Raw genomic sequence first — 26786 nt, forward strand, 5'->3', positions numbered from 1 at the left:
TCAGGTGACGCGCGGCTCGCGCTGACTGACGGGTGGCGCCGGGATCGGGATCGGCACCGGGATCGGGAGCGGCGGCCTGGCGGGGCGGGAGGAGGAAGAGGAGGAAGGGTCTCGGCCCCGACGAGGCGCCATGGCGACCACCGTCAGCACCCAGCGGGGCCCGGTGAGTGCTGCAGGCGCGGGGCCCGCCCGGGGCCATGTCCCGGTACCGCTCCCCGCGCGGGGCAGGCGAGGCCCGGCTCGGAGCGACCCCGATGGGCTGCGCCGTCCAGCCCTCCCGGCCCGGCCTCTGCTGCGCCGCTCTCCGAGCGAGACTCCGTGTGTCCCGCCTTGCCCCCGCTCCGACGGGGGCGGAGGGGAGACAGGAAAAGCCCTCTCTTCTTCTCTGCCGGGGGCCGAGGGGAGGGAAGTCTGCCTCTCTTCCCGGCTCCCCGCCGGGCGAAGAGGCTTCGGGGGAGGGGAGAGTCCTTCCTCTCTGCGCATGGGACTTGAGGCGGCTGTTCTGCCCCTTCTTTCTCCAGAGGCCTTCCCGAGCAGGGAGCAGCTTAAACTAAACCGGACCTAAAGCGCTTTCCCCTGGAAGCGGAGCGCAGCTCCCTGTGCTCGCGGAGCACAGTCGGACCTCTGTCCCTGGAACCGCCGCCTAAGGGCTGGAACGACGCATCTAGTGTGGGATGTAGGCGTGCGTGTTGGACGGGAGGCGCTGAGCAGTCGTAAAAACAATTTACAGCCTCCTGGGAGATGGTGCTCACAATTTAGTGGGAATATGTTATTGTCTGGTTTTGCCCAGGGATATCCATGCATCATACCGGGATGTTCCGCCGTGTGGGGTACAGCATCAGCTCTCGACTGATGTGCTGCTTCCTGTCCGGAAGGATCTGGTAGTAATTGACAGTATGATATTGCTTTGAAGGTGAACTGAGACTTTTTTTAGACAATCAGTTTAAACGGCTGTGTTTTATTTTGTAGAAACAGCTACTGTTTTGGTACATCTACAGAGCCTCGCAGAAAGACCAGCGAGGTGAATTATGAAATTGCTAATCTTGAAGAACTGCGTTGCTGTCTGTTGTTATCTTGCGACAGTAATATTATATGATCATCGGTTTTAATTCCTTAAAATGCCTTATTTGTCTGGCCTTCTAGAATAGATTAATTCTACAATTAATTGTGATGATGATTGGAATAAAAGTTTTAAGTGGAGAATTAAGGTAAAAAAGTAAATTCATTTTTTTGTTGCTCATTTTAGTATCATTAAAAAACAACTGCTGTTCTTGTTGAATCTGTGGTGACTTAGGCAGTTGCTATGCCCAAAGGTTTGACGTGTGTGTGGTTCCACCCAAATACAATTCAGTCAATATGTAACAGATTTCACTCAAAAAAGCTCCAAATAATATAAATTCCTGGAAAATAGTCAGAGTCTGTTTAATAGGAACTTCACTTTTAGTTATCCTTTAGTTTTATGTTTAGAGGGAGTTGGGGATATTGAGGGATTTGGTTACAAACAGAACGGTTTGACCGAAGGTGAACAGTAGTCCTGATTTGCAGAGATGTGAAATTGTGCCGATGTTTCTATCCCTGAATTGGAGTGGCATTTCTTTGCGGGACAAGTTTTGCTTGCCTATGGTGCTAAACACCTTGTTGGCATTGATTGGAGTACTTTCGATATCTGCTTGTTTTGGCTTGGTGAAACTTCCTGGGCTTAGACAAGTTTTAGTGAGAACCTTCTTGAACATAGAATCATAGAATCAGCTAGGTTGGAAAGGACCTCTGAGATCATCAAGTCCAACCCTTGATCCACTACCACCGTGGTTACTAGACCATGGCACTAAGTGCCACAACTTCTTAAACATCATGTTTGAATATCATAACTGCCTAGTCTTTCTTAAATTTTTTAAGGGAGCTGCATCTCAGACATAGAATGTTATTTTTCTAGATGTTTTGTTTTACAGTTTTCCAGGTACTCCTGTGTAATCTGTTGGCAATCTTTTGTTTCCTAAACTTGACTGAAGCCTGGCAAATGGAAAGGTGTGTGATGATTTATCGTGTGCGACTTTGGCTTTCTGGATTTCAGGCTTTGGGTTTCTTTTTTTAATATGTTCCTAACATTGTTGTGCATGCTTTTCTTCTTTGCCCACTTTAGAGGTTTGAATGTTTTCAAATTAATTAATAAATTATGCAATATTAAGCAGCCATTCACAGCTAAGGGTATTGATATGATACATGCCAGCCTTTCCTAATTTTCTCTAGAGAGGAAGATAGATTTCTACTTGTGTCTGTATATGCAACTGCATTACAAATGAATGGCCACTAAATGGTGCTAAAGGATTGGGAAACATTTTTTTGTTTAGTGCTGGAGAGAACAGTTCTGTCTTTTACACACTATAGCTGAATATGTAAGGACTGCTAAATGATACCTTTTACAAATGGGAGTATTAATAAACAGTTTGATCAGGCTTGAGGTTAAGACTGAGCCACCAAAACCTTGTATTTCTGATTCCTTGGTTAGCCAGTCATACCCAAAATTACTCTGCATTTGCTGTGCTGGCAAATGTGTCTTTAAAATTAGATCAGATACCAAGCTAGGACTACATAGATTTCTGCTCCTGATTTCCTTAATAATCACTACTCTGATGAGTTTTGTCTTGAGACTCTTCAAAACTTTGATATCTTTTTCTACAGGCCCTGGTCAAAAGTCCCTCTCCAGCTTTCTTGTAGGCCCCTTTAGGGACTGGAAGGTGCTCTGTGGTCTTCCTGCAGCCTTCTCTTCTCCAGGGATAGATGTAGATGTCATATGGACACTCATTCTATCTTTAATTTTTAACTCATGTTTGTATACCATAGTTACCCCTGTTTATTTCCCGTGAAATCTCCTCCGTTTCAGTTTGACAGCTGAGATCTCCTTTCTTCTTGTGTTGCATCTCAGAAGAGAGCCTGGCTCTGTTTTCTCAATGACCTCCTCGTAGATACTGGAAAGCTGCTACAAGGTGCATTTTAAGTTTCTCATACTCTATACAAATCTTCAGCCTGACCTCACAAGTTTTGTGCTCCAGCCCTTTTCATGGGCCGTCTTGGTGCTTGGTGGGTCTTTGCTGGGCTTCCTCAAGCTCAATACTGCTGGGTCCCGAACAGGTCATGGTATTCCAGATGTGGTCTAATGAGTGCTGAGTAAAGGGAAATCATTGCTTTCCTCAGCCCACTGGCTGGGCTCTTGTTGCTGCAGTGGAGTCTGCTGTTAGGCTTCATACTCTAAGAGTGCTCTGCTCATCCGTGTTTATCTTGCTCTTCACCTCTGTAGAGGTATAGCCCTGCCAGTTGTTTCGCAGTCTGTACTGGTGCCAGGGATTTTTCTGTCCAAAGTACAGGACTTTGCAAGTGTTGAATTTCATAGGATTCCTGCCAGCGAATTCCTCTCTCTCTAGTTGGTCCTGTCCTCAAATATAGCAGTCATTTTTCCCCAAATTTGGTGTCCCCCTCAAAACTGGTAAGACACGTAAGTTAGCGTCAGTACAGACCTTTGACAAATTTCACCTTTAACCAGCCTCCAATGTCATTCACCCCTGAACTTTAACTTCTGATCTCAGTGCCTCAACCAGTTTTTCATCCATGCAACCCATTTGGATTGTAATGACTCGGCTTTGATACTTTTCTGCTCTTTCCTTATTCACATATTCCAGTAATTTTATTGTAGAAGGCAGATGGCTCATTAGGCTTTTTTCGTTTTAAAGCATTGTTAAAGGCTGGCTATTCCTAGTCCTTGGTGGTTTTTTTTTCTTTGTGTGTCAAGAAATGTCTTCCAGAAGGACTTGCTCTATAAAATTTTTAGTGACTGAAGTGAAGCTGACCTGCCTGCGGTTCCTCAGGTCATCCTTCTTACCCTTTTGAAAGCTGGGTATGAGATTTGTCTTTCTGCAGCTGTGGGGCCCTTCCTCTAATCTCTGTGACCTTTCAAAGATGTTAGAGAGCAGCCTTGAACAAATATCAGCTCTTTCAGAACCTCTGGATGCATCTTATCTGGTACCAATTTTTTATTTAGTGTGCAAAACATAGAATAGTAGTTCAAAATTCTGTCTCATTCACTTTTTCTTTCTTAAAGACAGTAAAACCATTTAAAGGAGAATGGTTAGAACTTTTTTGAGCAGTTAGGTGTTTAAAGCTCTGTGATGTTTCAAGGAATTTTCATGTTAGATTTCCTTGGTAGTTGCTGGTGTGGAAACCTTAGTTGTTTCCCTGAATGCATTGTGTCTGGGCAAATGGTTCCGTAAGTTAGGGCATTTGTGGTTGTCCTTGGCACTGTGTTCCCTTTCCCTCCTGTTTGTAGGGATCAGTTTGCATGATCAGTTACTGAGTTCAGGGTTCTGATGACTTCCCTCCACTTCCCTTTACTTCCAAACCTTATTTCACTTTCTTCTGATCATCCTTCTGCACTAACATACTTTGCAACTATTTGCCCCATTTGATGTTGTACAAGAAACAGGGAGGTGAGACTGAGACACCCCCGTCCTCAGTTACTTCAAATAGCTGTAGAATATCACACTGCCTTCAGTTTGAAGAAGCTGAGATGGAGTTTTTATACCTGCAGCTTTTCACTTTGAAGATCCTCAAAACTACCTCTCAGGTGGTTGTAGCACATAGGAAAAGCAATATTATTCTGTTTCTAGATAATGCATATTTTTGATATGCAATGCTGTCAATAAAGTTTATTAGGAAGTAATTATAAGCAGGCTTATTTTTTATGAATGCCTCTTAAACATTTGTCTTCTGAATTGTAGTCCTATCCATGTTCTATTGCTAAATGAAATTCATTTTTTGTTTTGCATTTAGTGACAGAATGTGTCTGAATTTCACATTCTTTCTTAAATGCCATTATGGTAGAGGGAAATGCATTTGTTTTAAAGTGATTGTGGAGTAGGATCAGTGATCCAAGCTTGTCTCGTATGTTCTCCTTGCGTTAAAAACAAAAACTGGTTGAATGCTGGTTATGTAACTTTGTATTTTTAGTGGAGGTGGCACTTATGTGCCTGCTTTTAAATGCTTTGAGGAAGATGTAAATTGGCCTATCTCCTTACAGATAAAAAGGTTGCAGTATTTGTTGCCATCAATGTGGAATCAACTGATAATTAGCATAAGGACATACAGAATAGTGTATTTTCCTCAATAAACATCTCTCCTAAGTATTTTACAGACTGTATCACCAGGACTTGTCTTCTAGATGTCAGAACTGAATGTTTAAAATGAGAGTGTTTGCATCTCCTGTTCCCCACTCTTCCTTTTCGAAGGGTTTACCACTCAGATCTTTTGAGAATTTAGTTAACGCTAGCTGGTTTTAGTTTCTATGTGAGTCTGCTCTGCAATTCTAGGATAAGCATATAGCTTTGTATGGGGTAACTGAATGACCTAAAATTAGCTTAGATGCTGTATGAAAACCTTGGTCTCCCTTACAGACTTTTTTGTCCCTTTTGAACCTCAGTACAGAGACTGTTTATATTATTTTGGAGCAGTATTTGGCTGACTTATATAAAATAAAATCCAAAAAAGAGAAAGATACTATTAGACTTATGTTGTGAACGACTTGAGCTTTCCAGTGTCCACATTAGTGTGGTAGAGATAAAAGAGGCTGTCCTGTTTTCTGAGACGTTGACAGAGGGAGCTTGCATATATGTAAATGAGATTTCTGGGCTGCAGCCACAACTTCTGACTACAGGAAGTGTTTATGATATTTGTTCCTAGAGATGCTAATAATAACAGATTTGAAACATCCTTTAGGACTAGGGCTAGAGGGGGACCTGCTGTGTTGTGAATGCCATTTCTTTGATAAATTCTGGTGTCATTTCAAATCTTACCTAAATGGATTATGCTTTATTTTAAAACCAACTCCTTTTTAATGATATGTATTCTAATGAGAAGGCTGTTACCAGCTCACATGTGATTTCCAGCCAAACTTAAATAAGCTTTCTTTTATTATTCACTTTTAGCTTAGTTTTCTCTGTCTGCCCCTGTTTTTTTTCTTCTCACTTTTTAAAACTAAAACTGCTCAGGATTTTAATGGTAAAATTTTAAGATGCTTGTAAGCAAAACTGATTGCCCTCTCTCCCTCCCAACAGCCTGGTAGCAGGCTTTCAGTGCTTCTTCCTGAGCTTTTTAGATAAACTTCCTTTCTGGCATATGACACCCACTGTTGCCAGGATTCCGAGGCTCTCAGATAGTCATACAGAATAGTCATGCAACATGTGATTTGGCAAGAGCTTCAGTTTCTATCTCCAAGATACAATCTTGACATGCCAATGCTGTCTAATCTTGAAAAGCTATGTCCTCGAGGCCTGTTAACGTCTTAAATTATGTTCTGTAGGCATGCATCTGCCAGACAGACAATTGAGTAATATTGCTTAGGATTGCAACATGAGAAATTGCGTTGTCCTTTGTCTTCATGAGGTAGACAGTTCTCTATTAAATATGTAAACAACTCTATAGACAACAGAAATAAGTACAGCTTAATTATAAATTTTCTATGCTACTTTACACTTTATTTGTCTTTTAAAATTTGTTATTACAGTATGTGTGTTAGTTTAAAACGATGCTCTCTCTAAGTGTGTTATTGATAACGTTCACCAAAGCATTTAAAATCTAGAAACAACCTGAGTCGTTGAACTGACAAGTAATAGATAGAAACTTTCCCTTCTTTTACTGTAAAGCTAACAGAAAATACATGGTGAGTGCTGATTCATATTGGCTCGTGTGGTGGAGGTCCTCTAGTATACATTCTGTCATGACTTATCCTCTTGATAGACCAGAGTTTTAATTTCTCCATTATTGTTTTGAGTGTGGTGGAATTTTGTCGCCAAGGTTAGTTGCAAGCCGGCCGTGTTTAACATTGGAAAATCATTAGGGCATCTTTATTCTGTTGCAGGATTCATAGGAAATACTGTTTCTACAATCTGTCTTGAAGGTGACTGTGAAAGTGACCTTTTCAAATGAAAGCAGTGTGCTATGTCTTGACACAGGAATACTTGGATGCAATGTGAGTGAAAGAACTGGGTGCCATCAGATATCATATGTGAATATGATGCAAAACTTCGTAGCTCTGACATTTGTATGGACTACTTAAATGTTTAGTTGCAGAGCAGCTTTGGCTCTGTGTGTCCTACATTTTTTCAGAGGCTTACGTTGGAATTTAGTGGTTATGAAGGTGAGTATGAGAACATTCTCTACATGAGTTGGGAGTTTTGTCATTTTATTGGTTTTTTGTTCATGCTGTCAAAACTAGACTAAATCCAGCTGAATTTGATACACTTTGATTTATATTCTTTTCTTTTTCGTTCTAAATGTGGAAAACTCACCTTTGAAGTATTTTTTCCCTTCTTCCTCTTTCTTTTTTAAGGTGTATGTTGGTGAACTTCCTCAAGATTTTCTTCGCATTACCCCAACGCAGCAGCAACAGCAAATCCAGCTGGATGCCCAGGCAGCTCAGCAGTTACAGTATGGAGGACCAATGGGTACAGTAGGAAGACTCAGCATTACTGTAGTACAGGTATGAATTGTGCCATCTTTGGAAAATTAAGTAATTTTAAGTAATTAATACAATTAATCTTTTTTGATCAGTGGCCATGAAAAGACTTTGTATTGGAATTCAAGTTACTAACTTACTTGTAAAAGGGAATGAGTAATTCCTAAGGTTTTTGTAGCTTCATGTCCAGTTTCATGTTTCATAGCTTCCTGATGCAGCAATTTCCTGTAAACCTTGCTATTATAGCACATAATGAAATAAACTCATGGGGTTTTTTTGTAGTGAACAGGTTTCTGAAATCTTCTGTTAAGAAGGCTTCCTGTAGAAACACTTACTATTGGAAGATATTAACAATTTTGAGAATATTGTAGGAAACTGTGGTTGCCTTATATGTTTTTTCCTTAACTGTCTGCTCTGTTCCATCCCCATTTCTTCTAATGCATTTGCTGTTTTTCTCAGTGCTTTCTCCAGACTTTTTTAATTGATCACAACTATACAGCTATACAGTCCTAGCTCTTTATTTTCTACTTCTTCTTTTCCCTTTTTACACATTCTTTCATGTCTTGGCAGTACTGTATTACTGCATTCATTGTGTGTAAAATTTCAGGTTTCAAAACTTGTCTGTCATAACACAATTCTTTTTATCTACATCAGCATACCTGATGTCCTTCTTACTAACTTACTACACCTCTTTACAAGTGCTGTCTTTCAATCACTCTAAAAGCATACCAAAGAGAGATTTACCCTCAAATTTAGCACCAAGGCTGGAATAGTACACATATGGCTACAGCTCCATGGTGAGGTCCTTACTGGGGAGTAAACCTGTATACAATCTCTCAGCAAGAGAGGTATTGGTCGGTTCTTTCTGTGTTTTTCAGTGCTCCTTTCCAGCTGATATCTTTCCTTTGAAAACTGGGGGCAGTGCTTTTTCAAAGTTTATTAATTCTGAAGCCTAGACACTTGGAACTCATTCATTGCATTCCATTACAATCCTCTTTATAGTTCTGATGGATTTCCCAGTGTGTGTTCAGAGAAGTGTAAGACTGGAAGCCTGCAACTTTGAACAGCAGAAAAATGTTACCACTTTAGAGCATAGTATAGTATGTTTGGTATAATTTTTTTTGAGAGCTAGGAGTAGATGATTCAGGTTAAACCTCAGGCATATAAGGAAACAAAACATTTATCAAACAACATGCCATGTGTCTCTTAACTCCCTAGCAGCTTTTGGCAAGTTGTGTGCTTCTCCATAGGTTGTTCATCTTTGAGTATGTGCTTCGTCATCTTGAAGTGCTTTTTGTCATGGGATATTGATCCAATCAGTACAGATATAGATAGTAGAAATCCCTGAAGCAGATAAAGGGAGGAGACAGTAGAGTGTTCAAGAAGTTTTCAATCTTGCTTTGAGTGGTTGTGTTACAGAAACATCCAGATTCCTGTTTGCATTGGTAAAGTGATGGAGTTAATACTGGTTTTTATCGGTTCAATTCTTGTTTATTTTTAATTGCTTATGCAGACAAGAAAAAAACCTTTATCTTTCTTAAGAATTAAAATTTAATGGCTGTTCTTAATGCCATGTCTGTAAGTAACCACTTGTTATGGAATCACCGGATAGCTGAGGTTAGAGGGGACCTCTGGAGTATATTTAGTCCAAACCTCATCCCATCCTTATGCCCCGCCTCCCCCCCCGGCCACTGCCTTAATCAAGGATTAAGGAGGATGTTAAATACAAGAAAAGGCTGAGAGACTCATGGAACGGTCTTAAGGGGAATCTTACCAACAAGTAGTCCCTGCCATCAGGTATTTATGAAGAAGACAGGCTCTCTTCAGTGCTATCTAGAGAAAGGACAAGAGGTGCAGTGACCACCAATTACAATACAGCAAACTCTTATTTGAATATATGAAAAACCTTTTTATAGGGAAATACATCAAACATCAGAATAAGTTCCAAAAGGCTTGTGCAGCTTCCATCAATGAAGACACTCAGAACTTTCCCTGAGCATTTGACCCTGCTTTTAGTAGGAAGCTTGGTCTAAGCAATCTCTAGGGGTCCTGTCCAACCTCAGGTGTTCTGTGATTCTGTGAAACCCTTAGTGGCCCTTTGCTGGACTCATTCAGAAGTGACCATGCCTTCTACTGGGCAGCCCAGAACTAAAGAGAACAGTAGTGCAGGCATGGTCTCCCCAGTGCTGAGTAGAAGGGATCTTCCTTGATCTGCTATTTGTGCTTTCCTAATGCAGCCCAGAACACTGCTTATCTTTGTTCCAAGGGAGCATTGCTGGCTTATTTCTGACTTGGTGTCCACGAAGACCTTCAATGTCCTTCTCCTCAAAGCTACTTTTCAGCCAGGTCTGCCATTGTACATGTGGGTGTTCCTTCTCAGGGGCAGAATGTTGCATTTTCATTTATTGAACTTTGAGATTCCTGTCTGCACACTTCTCCAGCCTGTCAAGGTCCTTCAGAATGGCAGTACAACCCTGTGGTATCCCAAGAGATATTCTTCTGTCCCTGTCTGGGAGTTTATGCAGGAATGCTATGGAATCTTGGCTGCATATTGAGAAATGGCATTCTGGATAGAAGACTTGCCACAGTATAGTTAACCTATAGAAGGTGAAAAGCTGGTTGAAGTATTTTGTATTTAAGTATGTGTTGATAAATTATAACAAGCAGAATGCCTTAGTTCTGTTACTAATAAACTGGTGGAAGATCTGAAAAACTTCCTGGGAAGGTTTTTGTGCTTTTTTTCGTGCAGATAGATAGGAATGATGGTGAGTTTGTCTAAGCATTGTTGATTGTTGCCTTTCTTTTTGAAAGAGTTTTATGATAAGCTACTTGATCTCACGACTTCAGAGTCTAGAGAGTGGGTAATTTAGGTGCCAACTTTCCTACTTTAATTGTTAAGTTCACATTTACGAGAAACAGTTTGAGACCTTTCTCACAAGCTGTAGTGTACCAATTGCTGAACCAGCACGTCCTGAAGGAGAAAAGGGCTTTCCAAGCCTGAGGTGCAGCACTTGTGATAAATGTTATGCACCTCTTAACTGTTGAATTCTGTAAACTGTCCTGTAGGTGGGAGGCACCTTTAGGCACCATGGTTTGTCACTTCTCTTACTATGAAAAGAACTATAGGCTGCTTAGTACAGGTCAGAGAAACAGCATGTCCAAAGAGCCCAGCTTCTGCTTGGCACAGCTGTGGAACAGTATTCGGTGTTGTGTTCAGGATTGTCTTCAACTTGTTCTGTTCTAGTCTCCTGATGTTACAGCAAAAGTATGTTGGATCTACATACCATCTGTTTTTATAGTAATGTTAGGATTTTAGTTGTCCACTGAATTAAATATTATCCAATGCACATGCTGAAGGTATGATCTCCTGAAGTTTACCTCAATTGAACTGCTTTTGCAGTTTGTGCTTTTGTATTGTGTGATGTTCTTGAAGCTACTGGATTTTTGCATTTCGTCCTTTAAAAGAACTTCAGTGAAAGAGAACAGGATACCTATCTCATTATGTTTGTGATTGTATGTTGGAGAGCACATATCTAGGGAAAAACTGAACTTTTTACTGTTTCCTTGTAATTGTGTATCTTTTGCTTTATTGCGAAGCAACTTATTTTAGCTATGGTGAAAATGTGTATTATCTACAACAGACAAGCTAAAAAGGTGATCCCTTTTCAAGGTGCCCCAGACATTTAATGGTGTCATTGGTTTATATTTTAATCTGAATGCTGTTTTTCTGGACTTTTTTTTCCCCTCCTTCCTGTCTACCACATAATTGAATGTAGTCCTTTATTCAATATTTGATTCTTATTGTGAACTAATAGTAATTAAATTTTCAAGTTTATGTCAATATTATATTCTTACTGTGTTTCTTTTCAGGCAAAACTGGCAAAGAACTATGGAATGACGCGCATGGATCCGTATTGTCGAATACGGCTGGGCTATGCTGTGTATGAAACTCCCACAGCACATAATGGAGCCAAGAACCCCCGCTGGAACAAAGTTATTCAGTGCACTGTTCCCCCGGGTGTGGACTCTTTTTATCTAGAGATATTTGATGAGGTCAGAACTGCTATATGTTTTTTCTACCTCTCTCCATCTGCTATTTGGACTGAGGTTTGGGTGAAACCTTGCAAAAAAGCATTGAGTTACCAAAAACAATTTCTGTGTTCTCTGGGAGATGATGAAAATTTTTCAGAATGCCAAAAGCAGCAATGCATAAGACCTTACTCTTCCCCAAGAGTGTCAGAACTATTATTTTTCCTTTGGTAGAGGCACCACCAGCAGAGTTGCCTGCAAAGGAAGAGAAGCAAAAGATGTCTGAGTGGTATTTAAGCTCCTCTTGCCTATCAGAATGCCCCACAGCCTTTTATTCTGCACTGTCCCTGTTAAAAATCACCTGTTTGTACAATGCTGTTTTACTCAAAAACTCTTCAGTGTTATTCTAACCTAGGATGAGCTTGGAAGCGCTTTCCCAAGCTTGGAAATGCTGAGGATAAAACTGTCAAATATAGACTGTGTGCAGTCACTAAGATTTATTAGAAGAAACTAGGGGGCTACAACTGAGGCTAAAGTCTTACAGTTGGCCTATTTTTTGCTGCCTCTTATGTAATGCATGTCACTGCAGCAGCTGTGTGCTCATTACACAAGTGAGGCTTTTGGATGCTCTTTTGTGGGCTTCCTTGTTAAGGTTCAAGTGCCTGTTTCATTGCTGCAGCAGGGATGGCAGATCAGTGCTTGTATCTGCTCCTGAATTACTGGAGTTCACAGCCTATAGTAGTAAAGAGAAGCTGTTTGCATTCATGTAATGGCCTCTGATGTGATGTCATAAGATTCACACAGACTATGCTGATATTAGTGTGTTGTATTTCTGGAAGTGTTCTGCTTCAGGCTTTCAATTTCTTGCTATTAAATATCTGCAATCAACCTATAATCCCATTTATTAAAAGGATCATTCATCCTTATTGGAAAGGAGGTGGCCAAAATATTTACTGACACTTCAGTAGTTTCAAAAGGAATAAAAATTAACAAAATTAAATAGCATAAAACTGAAGTGTTAGTCAAGAGTAATTTTAAGTTGTTTTGGGGGTTTTTGTAGGACAATTAACTTGATAATATTTTTTAAATTATATTCCAGCGAGCCTTTTCAATGGATGACCGCATCGCTTGGACACACATTACAATTCCTGAGTCTCTGAAACAAGGAAATGTGGAAGATGAGTGGTATAGCCTGAGTGGAAGGCAAGGTGATGATAAGGAAGGAATGATTAATCTGGTTATGTCATACACGGTAAGCCAAGTTTGAGGTTGGGAGGAGGAAGGGAGAGAAGCTTCTTAAGTAGCGGGAAGGAGGTATTCTACACTGAAGTAGAAGTAGTTCTGTTTTACCATACTGGGTGTTTGTGTCTATTAGCATTTAAAATAATTATACCTAACTCTGGGAATAGCAGTCAAACATATTAGTTAAGGCAATAAATACTTTTTAGTGAGGTGGTAGATGAGTATTTATCTTGTTCTGCAATTACAAAAATTCAGCTTATTCCTGTTGTTTAGGAATTACACCCAGTGCCGATACCTCCCCCTGCCCCCACCACCAATCTTAAGAAATTCATATCAGTTTAAAAGAAAGATAATGGAAACTCTTCTCTGTCTTAGGTCTTTATTGGATAATTTGAATGATCTTTCAGACAACATTGTTTTTTACTTCCATTCTTGTTCATTTGAATCTGCTGGTTATGAACTGCTGACTTACACGGGTCTGTTAAGCAGCTCATGGAGTGTTCTTATCTGTCACCTTTGTATTAAGTAGCTGTTGGATAACATGTAGCATGTGCAGCCCTGAGCGCTTCCTACTGCACTTGTACATTGTCAGAAGTTCCAGGCTGCTGTTGAATGCACAACTGGGAACAGATGGTGGCTGCTGTTTGAAATTCACATTCTGCCCCAGATCTGAACAGTTGTTCTGTTACCCCTAAGAAAAATAAGTTTGTAATGAACCTTGAAAACTGTCTCCCCATGAATGTACTGTACATAGAATTGGACCTTTTAATATTTTCAAGGATAAAACTGAACTGAATTGTGGTAGTAAAAGGGAATGGGGTTAAATTGACATTTTCTTTAAAGGACTGGTTTACCTCAGAAATAATTGATTGAAACTCAGTTTTGCTTCTAAGAGCAGGATACTGCTTTTAAAAATAAAAAATAAGAATAAAATTCAGATTTTCTCTAATATTTATGATATGTTGTATATTCATTTCGCTAGAATAAGGCATGAAAGCTGATTGAACCTGTATTTTAAAATAATTTGCTTCAGTAACAAGATTTTAGTGACAAATTTTATCATACTCTTGCAAAAGGTACTTTGACATGATGTGATTTTATTGATTTACAGGCAAATTGTCACTTAAAAGTTGGTAGTTCAGTTAATTTGCTAGGGATTGTTTGATCTATATTAGCACTTAGCATAATGATATTGTAATATTGGACATGGAGCTGCAATGTGATGACTTGTTTGCAGACAGTTTTAATTGATGATTTTGGGGTTTTTGCAATTTCTTGAGTTGTTCTAATCTGTGCTTTTTGTGTCAAGTCTTTGCCAGCTGCCATGATGATGCAGCCCCAGCCAGTGGTCCTGATGCCCACTGTATATCAGCAAGGAGTTGGATATGTGCCTATAGCAGGTATGTTTTCTCTCCTTGAAGACTCTGAAACTTTCAGATGAAGGGTTTCTCAGAAATAAATACCAAATTTATCCCATCTTCAGAACGTGCAGGGAGCTATAAATGATTTTGTCCTTGACTACTTTTCCCATGACACATTTTTGTGAGAAGAGGAAGCAAATTAAGTGTAGGTCTGCTTTCAGTCTTGTACACTGTTTAAGGATGCTGCATGAGGTTAAAATGTCTATCAAGTTGGAACAAGTATCTTGAAGGCTTCTCTTTCTGAGTATTTTAGACCTAGGTCAGGTCACTGAAGATGCTGTGTTGGAAACTTGCTCCACCGCATGTGAGGTGTAGAGCTCAGTGAATGAAGAGTGCTAGGGAGCTCTGAGGTAGTTACGTAAATACATCAGAATGAGCTGCAGCAGGTATTGTCAGTGCTCTTGGTTGGTTCAAAGTGAGTTTTGGACTTCTAGAGAAAAGGTGTGTTAAGGTAGGTTTTGTGATTTTTCTGTCAAAGATGAAAATTTTTAAGTATGTAAATAAGCTTGAATTTGCCCTACTTAGGTAACTGATAAGTAAAGTTCATTTGAGTCTGTGTTTCATATAGGCTCTTAAAATCTCTGGTTTGTTGTATGGATTTATTCAGTAATATGTGTAATTTTTAGGGAAAATAAGAGATAAATTTATTTATTTTTCATTTCTTTGCATGCAAGTGTACGAATGAGTGGTAGAGTGTGTGGGACATAATTGCAGTGCAAAGGGCTGGTACAACAGTGATGTACATACATTTTATTTTTCTTTTGTAAGACTAGGGCATGATTGAATTTAAAATTCCATTCTCTGTAAAAGCAAGTCTCATCAACAGAAGACTGGATATGTAACTTAGAAATCCTACCTCCTGTTTCATTTTTATGGAGTTAAGTTAGAGCAAAACATGGAAAAGTTTGGCAGCATACTTTATTCCCTGATAAAAACACGCAGTTTGCTTCATCTAAAGTGCTTTTAAGATTTTAAGTCTTGCTTGCTTTGCCAGTGAATTGCTTTTAACTTGGGTGTGCATTCTGAAGGGTGTTCCTGTTGTGGTAAACCAGACCTTCTGTAGTGAGCTTCAAACATAGTCATCTTACATATGGTTAAAAGATATAGTAGGAGGTGCTACAGAATAGATCAAAATGAGACTATTCATATAATATTGCAAAACTTCTGTGCCAGAGAGAATATAAACAAAAGGAATGAAGCAGAGACTACTTTCAGGTATAATTGAAAGTAGACATAGAACGCAACAGATAAAACTGATACAAGACCCTCAAAATTGTTTTTCAAGTACTATGGTATATCTTATGTTCAGATCTTGATGTTCTGTTAATTTTGTATTTATCTTGAGAGTACTTTCTACTTGCACAAGTGAAGAAATAAATAATATTTTTCAAGTGATAGTTCCACCCCTGGATTTGACCTTTTTTTTTGTTCTGGGAAAGCTTGAATGTACTTCCTTGACTTTATAAATACCAGACTTCTAACAAGCCACCTTTGCCCTATATTTAATATTTCTGAAATTTTTAAAAATATTACTGTGCTTTGTATTTGCTGTTCTAGAATTTCTGTGGACATAATCAAATTTTCCCAAAGTACTGTGAGTTTTAAAGCTTTGACTTATTTTCTAATCAATGACCCACTAGTAATAATTAGATGAATGTTTAGGTTTGGAGTTGTAAAGTAACTTTAATTGCGTCACACATATAACGGCTTAATAAAAGTAATTTCAAATTACAAAGGAAACCAGTAGTGCATCTTGGAAGACATGGAGTTTTTTAAAATGTTTTCTGTATACTGAACTAGATGCTCCTCCTGGATTCTGTAAACACTTTCAGAAAGGTGTATGAAAACTATTGGCCTTCCCTGCCCAACTGAATTGTTTGTATCTTCTGGGCCTGCTCTGTTGGCACACTTTGTAACGCTGTACAGCATTTTTTCTCTTTTCTTTTGAAACTGCTTCAAGAAGGGCAATGGTAGGACATCAGTATGTTCCAGAGGAATATGGTTATCTTCTTTGCATCTTTTTAGTTCAGTTTTTTTACCTACCCAGCTAAATGAGTGTAGTAAGTAAGCAAGTTCTATTTGTTTTCCTTCAGAAGAGTGGAAGAGCATCACTGAATAGTTTATTATATCTGAAACAGAGGGGATTCCGCTGTTGGGCAAGGCTGTTAGAATCTAAGTCTTATCTATGATGGAAATATAGCGGGTAGACTAAAATGCTTATCCAGAGAGTTTAACAATTACTTGTTAACTGTCCAAAATAGCAGCGCTTTAAGGAGAGATGATGTTAAGTTAAATTCAGGTGTGTCACAAAGGCCAAGCTGTTTTAATGTAACAGAAACCTTCTATTCCAAACTTGGCGTATGTAACTAACTTTCTAATTAGGCTCAGAGCAGCTAATTGCTCTGGGATAAACAGTAGGAGCAAGAAGTGAGTCATTGTGGTAAGCAGATGAAGGCTGCTCATTTCCTCACATTTGGCAATAGATGTTAATTACAGAGCTGTGATGAGAGCAGAAATGACCATATAATATTCTTGCACCATGATAATTAATTTCAAAAGTTTTTAAAATTGGAAACTTCTGACAATAGCACTAGTTGCTACAAACTATAGTTGATGTAGATGATATATTTGTAGATTAATATACGAAAATTTAAATTTATCAATCCTGTTGCTCTTCTGGAAGTTGAATTTGTCTACCATCTCTTCCCTTTTCTTTTTCTAAAGATTGCTTAATTTAGGCTGTAGAATATTGTGATATACTGGTGCTGATAGTATCTTGGTAGTAGTGTATCAGAAACAGTAAGCTAAAAAATGTTAGTTCAATAAGCAAATGATATTTCTTATCAGCTAAATAATCATGGGATAAATAGGAAATTTATTTGTACTTAATTTATTGACACCTGTGTGAAAAGTACCTCAAAAACCCATGTGTTCCAGGGTCCTGTCAGAGTGGAGAATATCACTTTTCATTGAGGCAAGGTTGTGTTTATATGTACATTAGTCCTTTTGGTGTCCGTATTGAGTTTCTTGGGTTAGCTTGTGACACTATTGGTATTTGTTCAGAAAACCATGAATGTATGTTGTCCTTTGTGGGCTATAAAATATAATCCTTGCTGCAAATACCTGGTGGTTTACTTATTTTGGAAACATTTCCTCTAATTGTGACTTCTTTATAAACAGCACGTTTAGGAAACTTGATCAGAGTGCTGAAGCAAATTAGTTGAGACACTGAATCCTAGCAGCATTTAGTTTTTTTAGTATTAGGTAGTTTAGGTTTTACCCAACTGCCTCAGTTTATCCAACTTTCACTGTTGGAAGCTAAATGATCAATTTCCTTTCAAAAATAGATTAATATTTCTTTCCCATGTCTTATTCCTTTCCCCTTGCCCCTTCATTTTCACCTGTCTTTAGGGCTTGAGTACTTTGCACTGGGTAAGTTTCCAAGCTCTTTTCTCACTCCCATCCTCATTGACTCAAGAGTCTTTGCATGAACTCACCTAAACAGCTTTATTGTTACAGCAGACTGTATCACAAGGTATTGCCACTTGGTTGTCACAATAGTACAATTTGATCTATCTCCTGGAAATTGTTAAAGCCTCTCTAACCTGTTGCAAAATCTTCAAAGATTCAGCTTTGTGCTGTAATGCTTACACTAATTGGTGATAATGGTGTTGATGGATATAATGTGATGTTATAATATTCTTCTGAAGCTGTTTTATGTCAGTGAGCTCTTCTAGGTCATAGTTTCGTAGAAGAGAAACATTATGCTTGCAGCTGTTCTGCTATTGCAAGGGAGAACCCGGTAATGTCATGACTTTTTGTGAGCTTGAAAGCAAAGAACTCAGTTCTGCGATGACACTGAGAAGACAACCTGCCAGTTGCCTTCTGTTAATCTTCAAATAAGCTTTTTTTTTTCCTAAAAGATAACACTTTTTTTCATCAGTGTGTATTTTTCATGCACATCTGTTTTAGATCCATGTCAAGTTTAAGCACCTGACTAGAACTCTTAAAGGCAGATTATATTACAGGAAATCAATTTTACTTCAATTTAGAACTTACTTTACTGTGACACCTTTGATTTGGAATCGTGTGAAGATATTATGACATCATTAACTTTGATAAAACATTGGTCTTCAATCAAAAATGTTCAGAAAACTCTACAATTACTCCTTGTGAGATATAATGTAATTTCTTGATGCTCTGAATTTCAGAAAGATGCTGTAAATAAAAATATTGTGGTTATTGCAACATATTTGGTTTATTCAGAGCAGTGGCATTTTAGAATTTTTTTGTGGGTCCATACGCTTAATTTTTCTAGTAGCTTGCAAAGAAGCACCATTTGAAAAAATTGAGATGTCATGCATATTTAGCACTGAGTTTTTTTCTGAGGCAAATATCATTAAGACCTATTGTGTCTTTTAGAAAAGGTGATACTGATTTCTTCATTTAAATGAAACAATTTGTGCTGAGAAGGTTCCTGAGTTTACTCTGAAAGAGTCTATACATGGGACAGAATAATAATGAGTTAAGAGATTAACCATAGGGCACTTGACTGAAAAAGAAAATAAAATTACAAGTGTGTAATGCCTTGTATGCAGTTAGAAAAGTTTACCCTGTTAATTCTGCTTTGATGCTTCCATTGATGCTTCTAGCAATTGACTTGCTGTTGTTTCACGTATTGGAATGTCACTGCTTATGCCAGCATGTTTGCCATTGCCATTTCACTGAATTGGAAAACAGTGCTTCATTCTTCTAACACTTAACCTGATACCTGAGGGCAACACAGGAGCCTGCAATTCCATTGGTAGTGGACTCTTAATGTCGTTCAGTTCCAGTTTTCACCTGCTAGTGATATGAGGTTTTTAATATGTAAAGCAGATCTTTACTGAGCATTGATAACTTTCTCTAATGACTGTGTATATATGGATATTTTCTAAATTCTAGTGTGTAGTTCGTCAAGTCTATGCTTAAGTCTTACTATTTTGGAAATCAGAACTTATGGATGCTTTTAGGCCGAGTGTGGAACAAAAAAACCCCACCACTCTTAAATTGGTATTTGTGTAGCTGGAATGTTAAGTTTCATGAAAAGTAAGCATTTATCATGGAGGTATTTATTAAAAATCACTGTGATACTGACTTCCATTTGTATACAGTGTAGTTGTAGGAAGTATAAACTATTTCTAAAACTGTAAGAACTGAGAAAATGGATTTTGAAAAATCATTAGTGAGAAACAATGCAGTTAAGAAATTTCGTGTATAAAATTGATTATTTATATTGAAAATACTTTTGAAGTCTGCAGATGTCTGGCTTCATAATTTTTTATTTTTTTTTTATGAAAGCAGTAAGGAAAACTGTGTTCTAGTCTTGATTTTTGTTTTTTGGGGCTGATAAGACACTGAAACATTGGTAGGCTGTAGGATGCTGCGGTGTTCGGGAAGTGAGCCTCATATTTAATTTGGATTAATATTTTAAGCTGACCTCCTGTATGGACAGTTCCTACACAGTTTAGACTGATTGTTAGATAATCTTAGGGTGTTGATGACGTACTAAAAGTATTGGGAAGTTTGTGTTAAAATTAAAACATAACTTCTGTTGCTCTGTTTTTTCAGGTACTTTGCACCTTTATTTTTTTGAGGCCGCGCATCTTTGTTCAACCCTTTTAAATACAAAGATTGTTTGTAGGAGGTGTGAGGAATGAGTTGACGTTTGTTGAAGTTATGGAAGAGGCAGTCAGAAATGCTGCTGGATATGGTTATTGGGGAAAGTGTATTTGCAGTATTGGTGAGGACTGCACAGTGGTTTGCCTCTAGAGTGCACACATGGTCTGATTTGCCATGTGTTCAGATGCATAGTGCCAGGCAAGATTACAGGGGCCATGGTCCAAATGGCATAAAAAGTAGTAGAGCTAAAGTTTAGGGTGTTGCGGAAAAGGTACTAGATGTCCTTGGTAGAGGTGTGATTCGGGGGACGGGACAGGGACGTGGTTCCAGTGTGCAGGTAATAAATTTATGAATCATGACTGAGTTGTCAGCATGAATCTTTTTGAATAGATGCAGCCTGTACATTTGACTTAAAGCTTCTAGGTTCCTTTAAAACTCCTTAGGGGAGTTTTAAAATCAAAATTGAAGAACACTGATATATATGGAGATGCTTACAAATCAGTAATGCATCCCTTCAGATAGGACAAAAGTCCGAGCTGAGGAAAGAAATAGGAAGAGTACATTAGGTAAAATTGTAGTGGAAATACACATAGTCAAACTATATAACATTACAGCACCTTGTCAGCCAGAGTTGATGCTTAGCTAATCCAACCTTGAATCTGATTTATAATGTAGCATTTTCAATGCTGATAGAAAAAAAGAATCACAGAGATGCTAAAACATTTATACAAGTTAAAGTGAGTATAGATGTTTCTAATTACATAGTTAGATTAAAGAAAATCTTGAAGAGACAAGGTAAGTATTGAAACTGCTCCTTGCTCTTTTTTTTTAGATGTTAAGTCTGAATAGAAGTAGTATAATATAGTTGCAATAATCACATAAGTACTTTAGTCGTTATGCTAAAAGAGATGAGGCTGCAGAGAGGCACTCTTGGAAATTTTATCAGTTGTACATATGCTTTGTTATGATTTTTGAGTAGATAGAATTCAATAGAAGAGAAGCAGCTTCTGATCTACTTCTGAGTAATACATGAAACCTGGTTCAAAAAGAGTCATATTTTGGAGGTTTATAATAGCAGTGATGCAAATAGTTCATGCTTTGTTTAACTTACAGGGAAGTAATTAAGGTCATATATAGAAAGCTAAACAAGTGAACTAAAAATTATGTAAAGGGAGTTGTTAGCTGCTCAGAGAAAACCCAACCAAAACCACAAAATCAGCAACGTTCTATTCCTGTGTGTACTTATTACTGTGAATCCTAAGAAATATGAAGTAAAACAGTGAAGTAGGTTTCTGTCAAAAATTGGTAGGCCTGCCCAAATATGGGGATGTGGGTGTTAATTAAATATTAAATCTAAACTGGTTGTAAGGTTTTGAAGATCAAATGTGTAAAAAGTTGAGAGCTCTTTATTTTAAAGAAGCAGAGAACCTAGAATCATTTATGTAATTAAATGACTAAAAAGATATATGTATGTAAGGTAATACAAAAAAACCCAGTTGGAAGGTGAGATAATAACGGGCGGAGGAAGAAAGTGGTTTTGCCCTTCTTAAGAAGGAATGCTTTTTTTTATGAAGAAGGAACCTTAGATTATAATTTCAGAATTTAACACGAACTGTTAAGGTGAGCAATAAGAAAATGCAGGTAAGATAACATTCCCTGTCTTGCATGTCAGGTTTGTTTTTTTTTTTACCAAATGCAGTATGTAATCTATTGCTTAATTAGTCTTGCTTTCAGAGGACTGGAGGATAGCAAAGTGAAATTTCTTTTAAAAACAGTTCTCAAGTAACCATTTTCTCTATTGCATAAAATGATTAAAAGCTATGAAGACTATAACAAACTGTTTTAAACCAAGCACGTAACTAGGTAAACGTAAGGAATAAGTGACGTGGTTGAGTAGGGAAAGCTCATACCTTGAAATTTTTAGGCGTATGAGTATGTGAAAAAGAATGGTGCAGTGCGTGGGTATCATCTTGTGAGATGCATTTGGAAAATGTTATTTGCTAAGTATTCTTTCTATCATACGTTATTCTGATACAATAAAGGTCATCTTGTGGTTTAATAGCTATTTTGAAAAGCCAATGAGCCGATAAAAATAAGTGATTATTCATCTGCTAATGGAAAGAGACCTTTGATGGGGTGCATCATATTTCTTAAAAAACTAATTGAAGGAAGGAGACTAATAGACAATTTGTCAAAACAAAAACACTTAGCAGTTTTCTGTGTCTCTCTGACTGCAGCAGGTTGCAGAAGGATCTTCTTATAGTAAATAGGAAATAAAATTGTACCTTAAGGCTGGTGTTAAAGTATGTGTAAAGAAAAATCTTGGCTAACACGTTTGGTGATGATTTCTTGATTGGTTATTACTGCACGTGAAGGTCTTTGAATTACTGTAGACTACTCCATAAAAATACCAGGTAAATAGTCTTTGAAACAGTGCATAAAATGCTTGAAAGCAAATAGCAGCATGATAAAGTTTTAGTGTTTGTTCTCAGTATGAGGCAGTGCCGTGTTTGTGCCTAGATGCCGGTAATTCTCCTTGCCCTACCTTAGAAATACTGTGGGAGAACTACAGAAGGTAACACACAAAGGAGTAGGACTAAGATAATAAGGGATCTGAAACTACATAGTGAAGACATGAAATACACCATTTTCAGAAGTGATGAAAAGGGGATTCTGTCTGGTGATTGCTTTTAAGAGGAATTGGAAAACTCATTTTCTAAAACTCATTTTTGTAAAACTCTTTATAAACTGCCTGTGCTTTGATTTCATGTAGACATGCAAGAAGTTAACAAAAAATGTCAGGTTAGATGAATGTCCTCTAGCAGAGAGACAGGGAAAAGCAGTGTGTATACCCCTATAGGCATTGCTCTTTTGCCACTTAGTGACCTTCCAGGCTGGATGAAACTTTAGCCAGAGAAAAACATTTGCTAAAATTTTAATTGTTAATTTGTGTGGTCCAGTCTCCTAGTGGACCAAAGTACTTTACTTTCCTTTGAATGTGCTGGAGATTGCATTCATTGACTTTCTGAATATCAGCTATGTATATTGCTGATGTAAAACCAATTTTTTCATCACAACATAAATACACTGGAACTTAAATATGATGAGAGGGACACGAACCACACCTTTCTGTGATGAGCTCAGTATTTGGTTAGCGATCCATATGTAAACCTGCTTAATGCAAGATGTACCTAATTGTTACCAGTACCTGTTGCCATACTGTAGTTTACAACTTCTGGAATGCAACTCTGGGGGGACAACCTGTTCCAGAAAAATATTTTCCAGTTACAACACTATAGGTATAATCTCTGCAATCTTTTTTTTTTCCCACTCTTCTGGAGTGCATGTTGAAATAAATAAATGCTGAAGTTGGTGGGTTGGGATGAGCCATGAGCTGCTCTCTTCTTTAAAATCACTGATTTTTATTTTTTCCCTCCACTCATGTGTTTCGTGGTTTTTCTTCTTCTCTTTTTAACCTGCAGGGATGCCTGCAGTCTGTAATCCAGGCATGGTACCAATGGCAATACCACCACCTGCGGTCAACCCTCAGCACCTGTGTAATGAAGAGGACCTGAAATCTATCCAGGACATGTTTCCCAACATGGACAGGGAAGTAATCCGCTCAGTGCTAGAAGCTCAGAGGGGGAACAAGGATGCAGCTATCAACTCCTTACTTCAGATGACTGAAGAATCATAGATGCCCACTTCCTGCATAGTCCCCGTCCTTGATGCCACTTATTTTTACTTGCCAAGCCAGGGATTTAGCTAGAGGAAGAATTTCCCAACAGCTTTCTGTTAGCGCATCTGGTGTGAAAGATTATACCCCTTTTCTCCTTGGACATTTGGATCTTTTTCTTTCTCAATCTGTACATACTTAGTTTAGCTTATGTCATGCAATAGAGCAGTGAAGCATCTTTGCTATCAGCTGTGCCCTGTGTGGCTGTAATCTGATGGGGTGGGGAGTAATGCTGCTTTGTTTCTTTCTCTCCTCCTTTTCATAAACTTACAAAGTAATGCTATGCAGTACAGGGTTGACTAGTGTACATTAGACTGAGGAAAAAAATCTTTCCATGGAAGGTTTGCTCTTTAAACACAACTGATTTGTTAAAAGTATTTAGGTTTCAGCAAGCAGACTACTTTTGACAGAAGTTAAAAGAAAGACCCTTTTTGTCCAGTAATGTTTAGTTATTACTGTGATACACTCACCCCTTTCTGATTAAAGATTTTTAGTTTAATAAGCTCAATGTTTTAGGTCGTGCTGTTGGTATTTGCAATGAACATCTTTTATTCAATCTAGTCATTGGGCACCAAAGCAATGTATTTTCTGGTGAGCATTTGGGGCTTTGTCCTCCCACATAGTATTTATTGTTATGCATCTGTAAAATCTTAATAGGTGACTTTTAACTTGTACAGTATGTATTGCTATAGCAGAGAACAGGACTAAGCCCTAATGTACTCCCACAGTTAATTGCACTCTAACTACTACTTCTGCATTCCCATGGCTGTTTCAAAGGATAAGTGCAGAAGGAAGGATTTTTATATCTGGAAAACGACTGAAGCCGTAAAGAATTATTAAAGATATTGTCTTACATTAAAAAACATCTATGATCTGGTTATAAGGCTTCTTTCTTTACACCTATATTTCAGCAAAATTACTGCTTTACATTAGTGGAACAACTATTGTATTTTTTTCCTGTAATATTAAAATAAGCATGAAAAGTAGCTTCAGGATCTTAGAATGGCATTATAAATTGCTCAGTGACTTGTTAGACTACATTTGCTGTAGTCAATTTACTATTATGCAGATGGAAATAAAATTCGTTGTGAGAGACAATTTAACATATCTGAGTTACAGTCTGATCCTCAGAGGAGGTTGTTTGTATTTATTGTTAGTGTAATTTTTTTCAAATAAGAGTTGATTTAGGAGCTGCAGAATCTTACAGTTTGCATCAGTTACGCCTGTTGGATAAATTTCTGCGGTGTCTGTTTTTGTAAAATAATGCACTTTAAATAGTAAGCACCAATTAATTTTTCCAGTGATGTGCAATGTTGCTGTTTTATCTCTTTAATGATTGATTTGAAATACTTTCTACAATAGCCATAGACCTTTATATTTTCAAGAGTTGAAATGAATGTACAGTTGAAATCTAGGCTCTTGAGTGATTCATGAGAACATTAAAGCCAGGTTTGGAATAGGGAATAATGACCCATATTCTTTTCTTCCCTGTACTTTATTTCATGTCCCATGCTTAAAATATTTTCTTTATTATCTGTTGGAAAGCTGATTTTATTTTTTTCTCCCAAACCTACATTCAAGTAGCCTTTAGGTAGCACTGTCAGTAGAGCATGAATATTTATTTTTATATCATTAAAGTACTGAAACTTTTAAAATACAGCACCAAAAATCATCCCAGTTTCTGACCTTTTAAAGCTGTCTTTTCATAATGTATGGTTTTAAATTTTGTTATGAATCCCTTAACATCTTAAATTTTCCATTGAAAACCTGTGTCTTTAAACATCCTCCAATTGGCTTTTGATATTCAAAGCTATAGTTTTGGTGTGCTGTAGTTGTAGAATCACCACACTTTTGTTTTCTAAAGTAAAATGGGTGTTCTTCAAGAAACTAGTCTTTCCCCTTCTCTACAATCATGGTAAATTTTGTGATTGAGTAGGTGTAGAGGCATTTGGTCTTCATAGCACAGTGTTTTATGACATCTTGACCCAAAAGGGTAAATGTTGGTAAGGATTTAATGCTTAGATACCTCCGTGAAGAGTCCCTTGCTTTAACTTTTACACAAATAGCATGAATTGCTAGGGATGGAACAATTCAGGGAAAATGTATATATTTAAATTTTTATATTAAAACGGTGGGATTCATAATACAGCTTTTCATAAAAGCAAGTGGTCATGGTTCAACTTAATGGCTGGTAAATTGTACTGCATCCTATTACAGCTCCATTTCAAGCACAGAATAAACACCTTTCAGTCCTAACTGCCAGGAGGGGTAAGTGCGAGTGTTAGGCCAGCCAGGTTTATTCATAGACTGGGCGCTGAGCCTCTGAGAGAGACTCCTGTTCTTAGATTTACTTTTGGTTTGTATTTTTTTCCTAGGCAAATGTTGTGCAAAACAGGGTACATGTATGAGTTAAAAATTGGGATATGTAGGAGCAGTATGGCCAGTAAATGGAGTTCAGTATGTTACACTATACTTAAATATTGTTCTGTGAGGTTTTTTTGTCTTTTATTTAGTTAAACATTAGAGCTGAAACTCTTATGTCAAGGCATGCTACTTTCTCTTGTTAAAAAGAACAAAAATCATAAGCCTACTCAGCTATTCAGCATACATATCCCTCCAGTCAAGCTGTTTGTTGGCAGGTTTGAATTTGAGAGAGATGTAAAAATGCAGGGAGTGTTTAGTTATTTTAAGGTCTGTGAAATTAAGGTATTTGAATTGAAAGTCTGTTTATTTAAATGAATAAATTGTCACTCATGATTGTAGCCTTTGACAAAATGCTAATGGGGTAATACTGTGTTTGATGCTGCTCCTCTGCTTAACAGCTTCAAGCAGCTTGGAGCCAAAGCCAGCTGTGTAAGACAGGCGTCTGCTAAAAGTTAGTGCTCTTAGTACTTAGTTTTGAGTCCTGCCAAGAGCCTCAACTTGCTAAAGGTAGGAACATTTTTTGTCTAGCTAGATCCTTGCAACTTCTCTACTGCTCTTTGCATCTGCTGATGGTACTGAATGTTCCCCCCCCTTATAAACATTATTGCCTGTTTGGTTGATATGTAATACCGTACAGAGGATGTTTTATGCTGTAATTATTCTGAAGACATTGTTTCTCTGTATTGAGGTCCAGTGTCCAGTTACGTTTCTTGCACTCTAAAGTACATTAACTTTTTCATTCTAATTTAATAAATGTATCATCTAAATGAAA

At 37.9% G+C, this 26786-nt stretch overlaps 1 protein-coding gene across 2 annotated transcripts; it reads left to right on the top strand.

Moving 5' to 3' along the window:
* Positions 1–26786, top strand: TOLLIP (toll interacting protein). 2 transcript variants are annotated; one of them, XM_027702729.1, is made up of 7 exons: positions 1–163; positions 7376–7525; positions 11372–11554; positions 12630–12782; positions 14082–14172; positions 17605–17625; positions 23337–26786. In XM_027702729.1, exons 1-7 carry the CDS (start codon positions 131–133, stop codon positions 23549–23551), a joined length of 846 nt encoding a protein of 281 aa, XP_027558530.1. In that variant the 5' UTR covers positions 1–130; the 3' UTR covers positions 23552–26786. The 2 variants fall into 2 exon arrangements, with proteins under 2 accessions (XP_027558530.1, XP_027558537.1); XM_027702736.1 differs by lacking the exon at positions 17605–17625 and having other exon boundaries at positions 2–163.

This window comes from Neopelma chrysocephalum, unplaced genomic scaffold, assembly GCF_003984885.1.
Source record: "Neopelma chrysocephalum unplaced genomic scaffold, ASM398488v2 Primary Assembly neopelma1_24, whole genome shotgun sequence".
Classification (NCBI taxonomy): Eukaryota; Metazoa; Chordata; class Aves; order Passeriformes; family Pipridae; genus Neopelma; species Neopelma chrysocephalum.

What these genes read in the sequence shown, in the direction of transcription:
- TOLLIP (XM_027702729.1), top strand. Translation starts at nt 131, where the DNA reads ATGGCGACCACCGTCAGCACCCAGCGGGGCCCG. An exon ending in ATCTGGTTATGTCATACACG is followed by an intron (nt 12,783 to 14,081) that starts GTAAGCCAAGTT and finishes TTTTGTGTCAAG; the next exon opens with TCTTTGCCAGCTGCCATGAT. An exon ending in TGGATATGTGCCTATAGCAG is followed by an intron (nt 14,173 to 17,604) that starts GTATGTTTTCTC and finishes ACCTGTCTTTAG; the next exon opens with GGCTTGAGTACTTTGCACTG.